We start from the raw sequence: 9,062 nt of genomic DNA, 5'->3' as shown, positions 1-9,062 counted from the left end.
TCATGGAGTTTGCCTAATATCTTACAGAGGCAGCAGCCTGTACTGCGAGACTTCGGGGTGCCTGGCATGATAAAAATAAGCAATTTATGTGTGCTGCGATGGAGCAGTCGCGCTTGTTTTTTTTACCGCATAAAACCTCTTTATTGATTTGAAGCAATAGTTACATCCTCGATAAGAAGAGGTAGAAGGGGTTGCCAATTGCGCTAATTCATGGGCTACACTATTAGTCTCTCTAAAGCAATGCAAGATTTCAAATTGGGGTATGTCTTCAATGGTACTGAAGCAATCCTCATAAATAGCTGCAGCCGCGCTCAGAGGTTGGTTACCTGAGGAGATCGCCTGGACGACATCTGATGAATCCGAGTTAACAAGGACTCGGAAACAGCCTGAGAGAGTAGCCAGCTCCAACCCAATGCAGACTGCATGTGCTTCAGCAGCTTCTTGATGGTCTCTGATTACAGCACCTATTGTCGCACGAAGAGTATCCGCATCAAATGAAGCGTCAACATTCAATTTCACCCAATCTAGCTGAGGTTTGGACCAGCCGTTCTTCTTGGGTCGAGCAGTCACGCTTGTAATCTAAAGGACAGTGAAAAATGGACACATATCCATTCTTTTTCGATAACATGCAGGAGCTCTCTGCACTTCCGAGAATCGTCGAAAAAGATAAGAACTCTAAAATACCCATACAATATCTAAATGTGGAGACGGAGCGCATAATAAAGGGCATATACGAGCGAATAGTTTAAGCTTAATTAAACACGGAACGCCAAACAAAAGAAAACAAAGGAACTTTTAAGCCAAGAAAACAAAGGAACTCATCGCCATCTATCCTTCGTCCTTCAACAATGCCTGCAATAAATGAACTAGACACTTATCCCTCCCCCTTGACAAAGCATAAACGAGAAAGAACAAAAATGCTAGTAATACGTTCCTGCATTGGAACTATTGAAGTTCAGCCGTTGCAGGGAGTAGAAAAAGGCAGGAGCAACATCTTGCAGTCACAACGAACACCCCGTATGTTATGTACAGAGGCAGTGAAATTACATACGTAATATTTACATTGTGGTGGCGCAGACGAGCAGCTGGGCTTCCGGTGAACTATTCACCTTCAAGAGAAGCAGTGGTCAGAAGCACATCACAGTATCTGGTTTCCCTTGATGTGATCATGTATTCATGTGGGCTATTCATTGTTCTTTTTGTGCCTCTGGAAACAACTGGAGCAGTTGCGTCCTGCATATACATGTTCTCAAATAAATAAATAAATAAATACTAATAGAATTGAAGGCCTACTATCAGATAATCATTATCATCAGCAAAACCATGGGTAAATAACTATTCATAGAACAATAAATAGTACTCCCTCCGTCCCATAATTCTTGTCGTGGTTTTAGTTCAACGAGGTAATTTGAACTAAAACCACAGCAAGAATTTGAACTAAAACCATGACAAGAATTATGGAACGGAGAGAGTAGTTGGCATCTTGCTGGCCCAAGGAATTTCCAAAATGAAATCCTACAGCACTAGAAACATTAGCTAAACACAGGGTAATGGTATGAGTGCCTTCAAGTCTCAAATAGAACCAACAGTTATTTGCATCAAGAATGTGGTGAGAGCTTACGCTAATCGCTTTGCCAGAAAGAACAAAGGTATTCTTTTCAGTTTCCCTCCATGCAAAGGTTTCAGTTCATCAATTTCTTGCTCTGCTTGTGTACCAGCAGCGGTCATGACAAACTACAAAAACAATGTTGTCAAGTTGGACTCAGAATTTAACTATAAAAAAAAGTTGGACCCAGAACTGGCTGCAAAGGATACAAAACAAGCAGTCACACCCCCATCCATAGAATAGCTAGGTCATCGGTAGAATTTCTGAGGAAATGTAACATTGGAAGGAGGAATTTTCTACACTAAGAGGTCATATTTCGGTGGAATGTGCTCAAACTAGCACCTGAGAGAACATGGGTATGGCGTATGGGGTACAAGTACAACAAATGAAAAATGGGAAAATATCCGGTGAAAACCACCTCTACGGTGCAAACAGTGAAAACTCCATCAAAAAAGTTCGAAAAATTCTCAAAAAAATTACACGTGTTAGAGAAGTGATATCTTATATATGTGTAAAATTTCAAGTCAAGACTCAATTGCGTTTGGTAGCAGCGAAAAAAACAAAATCAGCATGAATAGTGGGCCTTCAGTTTTGACACTATTCATTTGCATATTTCTCTTTTTAATTTCTTCCAAATGCACTTGATTTTCAACTTGAAATTTTGCACGTTTGTAGAGCACCACACCTCCAACATATGACATTTTTATAGGATTTTTTTGAAACTTTTATACGTGATTTTTATAGAGTTTGCACCGAATGGAGGTTTTCACCGGATACGCCGCCATGAGCTTGTAACCTTATTTCTTTCATCTATACAGAAATCAACCATGCCAAGTGAAAATGGATGAACCAATGATCTCTAACATGGAGTAACTCAGTGTAAATAAGGCTCCTATGCCATTGAGTTTCATTTCTATCTTCTTTAAGGAAGGAACAAATGCATAGAACCTATAATATTCGTTTATCCCTTTTTTTACACCAAAAATATTCAGGTATGCAAAGTCTTGGAAGCCATCAAGTGACAAACTATAGCTGCTACTATAAAGTGTTTCTCCATACCAATGGGTAAAGTATTGCCATCACACCATAACTTGCAAGGGGCGAGAGAAAGAAAATCGGAAGTACACATGGACTACCTGCAGACATAATATGGTACCAAAAATCATGTCAGAATGAATCAGAGATGTGCGAATTACACAAGGAGTATGTGCCTTGGGAATGGCAGGGAGTCAATCAGAGATGTGCTTGTCCATTTAAAGTTGGAGAAAATTCCTTGACCACAAAAAATTTGAGTACAGAACTGGAAGTGTGAAACATGAAATTTTACCAAGAAGAACATGAGCACACAGATGCATAATGACTTTCACACTGGTAGTTACTAAGAAAGCAAAAATGTTTCTTTTACGCAGCTCTAATTACCTAAATATACTAAGAAGGCAACACATGCACCATAGGATGATAGAGTATGAACATACCGAATCCCGCAAAGAAAGCCCAGTTTGACTCGAAGAAATCAAGCCGGTGGTTCAGATTCACTGCAAAGAAGTTCCACTTATACCTGGCAAAAGGGTTTGTAAACTTTAACTTTAAGGCAATAAAAGTAACCTCAAATGTGTAAGGCCTGAGGAAAAGATTGAATGGATGCTAAAAGGCATTTGGATGTACATACTCGAAGCAGTAATAGGCATACATCAAAGAGAGTAACAGGAAGTTCATTGCCTTACCAAGGTAAGGTATGTAACCAACCACTGTAACCTGCATAACATCTTGGATATTAGTCAAAATGCAGGTAGTATGAAAAACAGCACTATAAGAGCTCAAATGAGCAGGAGATACAAAATGCAAACAATATGGTTCCTTTTTTTTATAGGAAACAATATGGTTCCTGAAATTAGGGTGTGTCCTTTCAACAAAATTGACCTCTTCAAGGAAGCTCAGCCACCCTAGTTCAAATTAACTAAATTCGAACCCTTTTGCTCAGTGCCAGCCTTTGTGGCACTTAATTTGGCTAAATCAGTGGCATTGAAAAATAACTTAGTGATATCACAAACAAAATGTCAATTATAGTGTCAGCGCAGTTGTCCCTGGCGCTGAGCTCGGCAATTACAGTACCATTCTACTAGTATTCTGTATTAGTGTATTTTATCAGTGAAAAAGAAGAAAGGGGCCAGATAGTCTGGAGGGACATGAAAGGCATCCCATTCAGCAACAGTGGAGTGCATCTTGTCGGCCAGATAGTCTGGAGTGACATGAAAGGCATCCCATTCAGAAACAGTGGGGTGCATCTTGTCATGATTAGATCGTTCTTTCCTTGTCTGTTTCCTGACATGCGTGCATGCATGCCTCGAAAGAATTTCTACGAGCTTACAAGTCCACAGCCAAAGCAATGGATGGGAGAGAGAGAGAGGGAAGCCATAGATGTAGATGATTTGTAGTACACTAGTAGGAGTAGCAGACTAGTATACTTTCTCTTGCATTTAATAGAAAGGCAACAGTCCAAAAGGAGACTCTTCCAGATGACCACGATTGAGTAGTTTGATGGCAAGAATAAAAACGTAAACTTCGGCTTCAGCACCAAATATAATAGCACTGAGGTATCAAATCTCAGCATCGGGTACAATGGCGCTGACCCTCAAATCAACATTCTGTTCGTGAAATCACGAATTTATTTTCAATGCTAATATATATAGCCCTGGGCTAGCTAATTTCCACGCCGAGAAGGCCGGCGCTGAGCATAGGACCATACCTCAGCAAAGAATATAGTCAAAAGAAGTATTGAATAGACCTGCTCTCCAACACCAATTGCAAGCCTAACAACAAAACGTCAGCACATGGAGCATGCAAAATTCAACCAGCTACCAACAAGTTTTTACGTGAGCACACCTACCCATCAAATCCTTCAGGCCTATCTGCTGATTCAGATGTTTTGTCAGTGTCAGCGTCGAATGCCCGACTTGCATCCAGCTTCTTACTTTTCACAACATCCAAAGCATGCTTAGCGATGTCACCATACCTGGCGTAAGATGGTCAACATCACAAAAGGTACGGGATAATCTCTTGTTCAGCATCTCAAACGTGTTAATCTTGAGGATAGTAAAACAATATTTTGTACCTGTAACAACAAAAAATCAAGAATTGAATTTCCATAGAAAAATTATACGCAAACTTCCTTCACTAAATGCAAGTTTAACTTCTTTTCATTTTAATCTGTGGTGTTGAAACCCAAGGAGTGCCAATATATAACACACAGAATATTAAGAAACAAAAACAGCATTGATTGAGCAGTTCCATCTACCTAATGCAAAATCACAACTCGCCTCAACATTTAGCTACATCTCCCATATCCAGTAATAAACATGTGCACAGGTGAGCCTTGTTAAATCAAACTAGTCATAAAAACATCAATTAGGTGACAAAATAATGTGTTCCAGAACTTGGGCCATGGTGCACTCCAACGGCAAAAAAGAAAATCTGATGTAACGAGGCTCTAGAGTGGCTTGCTGGCATATCTGAAGTTTACGCACATAATTGCTGGTACATACATCATATTTAAGAGTAACAGAAATTGGCAGCTGAAATTGAAACAGTGGCAACTACAAGCACACATTTTGGGATAAGTTTTCACGGAACCACAATTACTGCTAATTTTCTCATAGAACCACTAATCTTGAGACACGTTTTCTCAAAAAACTCAAATCTACTTGTTTCGTGTGTTTTGGCAGCGATTCCGATAGGCCCACATGTAAGTGCTACATCATCTCTTAATGAGCTTTTTACTCAGCGTGTACTCGACATGTTCTTGATCTCCTCCGGGTGACCGCGGATTGGATAAGTGTTAACGGGTCGGGTCGTTGCCTAGGTATTTTTGCATGTAAACACTTACATGTGGCCCACACATGTCGGAAACAATATCAACCGACCAACAACGTTGTTTGTACCATCGAGGTTTGACACATGCATACTTATGACACAGTTCTCTTGCAATTACTTATAGAAAAGGATAGCATATTGATTGCTGCTGCTGTTAGATGATTCCCTCATGAAATTAAACAATGGTCTCCTCTTCGAAGGAAAAGATACAAATATTCTGACAAAGGAAGCAAGTCAACATGTATTAGGATGTGAGGAACTCATCATACCAAAGTGTGCTTATTATGAAGCTGAAGATGTAAAGCGGGTAAAACCAAAATACCTGAAAGAGTGCTTTAGTTATAAGAAACAAAGATATAGTAGCGATGCCCAGTGTTTTCAGGGCAAAAAATAGGAGAGGATACAATAACAGAACAAACTTGTAGGTGCCACACACAATATAGAGTACTAAAGGACATGATAGCAGAATCATAGAAATGTTTTGTGTTGGAGTTTCTCATCTAGGAATTTACAATTACCAAATTATGTATGAGAAAATGTACAGTGCTTCAAGAATGTAGCATTTCACATTTGAACTGCTTTTGCGCATCATGAGCTTTCCAACAATCTCCAAGTTCTATTTAATCTTCAGTGCACTATTGAGGAGATAACTACCAGCTGAACATAATTCCAATGCTAGAGACTACTTTTCCAGACAACATGTTTTAGACGGTAAAAGTGCAATCTTCGTTAATGATCATTGACCAATACTCATGTAGCATGTGCCAGTCTATGCAAATCTAAATGCTAATAACTTGACCTTGAAGGAAAGGAAAACTTGAAATTGGGGAGCTACGCTCGAGTCATTATTACATGTTTGTCTAAAGGAAAACACCTTTGGAAGATGCTAATGACGATAAGAAGCACTTACATAAAAAATCTCGACAAGTCCAGAACGTAAGAATGAATAGGTAGCAACAGCTGCTGTGTGATCACATAGATGTCCCCGCAATTGATCACATTCCTCAGGTAGTATCCACAAAATAGTTGGAATAACCGCCGATTTCAGGGTTAGCAAGCTATAAGGTATAAGAACTATTTAAGATGTATTCATGGGATGAACACAAAAACAGCAAAGCATGATTCGTATCAAGATCAGGAGACTGGTGCCATCATAATTAGAACTTGAGAATGTAATTCCCTTAATGCAGAACAGTAAAAAAATGAATCAAGGTTCTACTATTCTGCAACAACAGAACAAACATAGAAAACAAAAGAAAACTGAAATAAAGTGACAAGCAGCCATAAAGAAATATGTAAAGTCAATGCCCATTGTGCCCTGCATGGTTTAAACAGAACATCAAGCTCCATCGAGTTAATTTGACTATCTCATCAGAAAGAACTTTAAAATTCGTGCTAAATTGCTCCCATGATTAGCTAATTTGTTAGCCTCGTGGTCTTATTCATTACTCCTATAAATGGTGATGGTGGTCTGTTCAGCTTTAGGTCATGCCACTTGTTGATTTGGCACAAACCATTGGGACCAGAGCGGTCATGCATGATTTGATTTTACGACAGTATATAGTGTAAATCTCAGTCCGCAGCAAAGCAAGATATATCTACTCACCAACTACACTGCATTTGGGCGTCCCCCACAGTCTTAATATGCACACACAAAAATTTCATTCACCAGACTCCAGTGAGGGCGCTGCCCTCGCAACAAAAAGCTAAATTGCAAAAATTTTGGCGAGATTGAACCTCCATTGAGAACAACTGTACCTCCCCAGGAAGATGAATCCGTTGAGCAGGAAGCACTGCGCGATTCTGATTGATAAAGGCCTCGATCTGCATCCGACCAACCACACGATAAGATTACTAAGGGAGTGACGAATCGATGTTTCGTACTGTATTCGACTAGACGAAGCTAATATCAGATAACACCCAGGAGGCCAGGGATCAAATAGAAAGGGAGGGGGGGAGCGGTGGGGTCGAGAGAGGTGGACCTGGCGCAGAAGAAGAAGACGCGGTGAAGGCGCGCGGCCTGGAGGAACCCGGCGAGCCAGAGAACGGCTGCCGGTTTCGCTTGCGAGGCAAGCGACTCCATGAGAGGAAGGGAGAGGCTCCTTTGCGGAGTCTAGGAGAGGATGCTTTTCATCGGGCGGAGAAGCCGTCTACGAACGGAATATTGCTGGTATTACTCTTTTTTTCGTGTACTAGTACGGTGACCGTGTGTTGCCACGGGCTCTTAAACATGTGCACGCGAAAATTCATGTTTATACAAAATATAACAATATAATTGGACATTCAATCAAAATGATCTCGGGGCCGATGCTAGCAGCCGCGGCCACGGACATGGCACCCAGTCCACGCCGCCCGCCGGCCGTGGCTGGCGTCAGAGCACGCGGTGGCGCAGTGCACGAGGAACCGTGCGGCGGTGTATAGCACCGATCAGCCCTGGACCCTTTGCTCGTCTTTGGCATGATAATCTAATCCGGCACCGACGCGTATCGAGAGCGGTCACCACAGGGAGGTGTTGTGTGGGTAGATGAGTCGGCGGTGGCGGCCTAGGAAGGCAGCGCTGTGAGAATATGAAAAGGAAGGTTCGATGGAGTGTAAGGAGACACGGAAAATCAGAACATGCACGGAAATTGATGCACGACGGACGACGACGAAAGAAATCTTCCTGCTTTTATTATTATTAGGGATTAGGGATAGATTTAGTCATCAGGGACTCCTTCTTTTGGAAACCTTGAATAGCATGGATTTTTTTTTGGTGTTGTTGCGAAGAAGAGCATGGAGCATAGCTTCTTTCTTTTTTTGAGCCAAAGAGCACGGAGTATAGCTGGCCAACGTAGCCGAGCCGGCCCGCACTTATAAGTGGGCCGTGCCGGCGAACCTCACGCCCAGGAAAGGCAAACGAGCCCAGCCGGGCCGGCCTGAGCCCGTTAGCTTGGCGGGCCTCACCGCCAGCAGCAGGCTAAATGCAGCCCATCTAAATTTTTTCCGATCAATTAAGCAGACAAAAGAGCAACGTGATTGTATCAGACACCAACGTTCACGCTATCTAGTGGTTAGCTAACCTGTGTTCATTAGGGTTGCAAGTGGGAGCCCCTAAGTCACACTTCTAGTTCATTTGGGATTTGCTAGTTCAAAAACGTAACTCAAATTTGAACTAAAATTGAAAAATTGCACTAGAAGCGGCTGGCCAACGGGGCGGAGATGGACCGCTCCATGGGCGGCTTCGCCTTTCGGGCGACCTCCTCGGGGATGCCGCCACCGCAGCAGCTGCCCCGACGAAGCGAGTTCGTTCGCTAGTGTCTAAGCACCGATTAGCTACATCAATTTATAAATCTGCAGGGATGAGGCATGCGAGGGCGAGGAGAGAGTGGAGGTGCCTCCATCAGGTTCCTCGGCGGCAATGTGGTCAGATCATGGGTCGCCGCTGCCACGGATCGGAAGAAGGACACACGCATGTGGAATAAGAGGGGAGGGAGATGCGGAGACAGATCCGGCCGGCAACCCGTAGCAGCAGTCGGCGGGGTCGGGGGAGGCACCGGAGCGGTTGAAGCACGTAGAGGTGGCGCTCCCGCCAGAGTTGAGGAAGAAG

At 42.4% G+C, this 9,062-nt stretch overlaps 1 protein-coding gene across 1 annotated transcript; it reads right to left on the bottom strand.

The window, feature by feature from the left end:
- Positions 1-776: 776 nt before the first annotated feature.
- On the bottom strand, positions 777-7,650 carry LOC100834064 (protein EI24 homolog). Its single transcript, XM_003579725.4, has 11 exons — positions 7,459-7,650; positions 7,235-7,300; positions 6,387-6,534; positions 5,746-5,798; positions 4,494-4,619; positions 4,353-4,416; positions 3,276-3,361; positions 3,082-3,164; positions 2,666-2,742; positions 1,622-1,734; positions 777-1,233 (listed from the first exon to the last, which is right to left on the bottom strand). The coding sequence occupies exons 1-11, from the start codon at positions 7,557-7,559 to the stop codon at positions 1,188-1,190; spliced, it is 963 nt and encodes a 320-aa protein (XP_003579773.1). The 5' UTR covers positions 7,560-7,650; the 3' UTR covers positions 777-1,187.
- Positions 7,651-9,062: the final 1,412 nt, after the last annotated feature.

The sequence above is a fragment of the Brachypodium distachyon genome, chromosome 5 (genome assembly GCF_000005505.3).
Source record: "Brachypodium distachyon strain Bd21 chromosome 5, Brachypodium_distachyon_v3.0, whole genome shotgun sequence".
In the NCBI taxonomy this organism is placed as follows: Eukaryota; Viridiplantae; Streptophyta; class Magnoliopsida; order Poales; family Poaceae; genus Brachypodium; species Brachypodium distachyon.
Note: the sequence above shows the minus strand (reverse complement) of the source record. Positions and strands in the feature narration are given on the sequence as shown.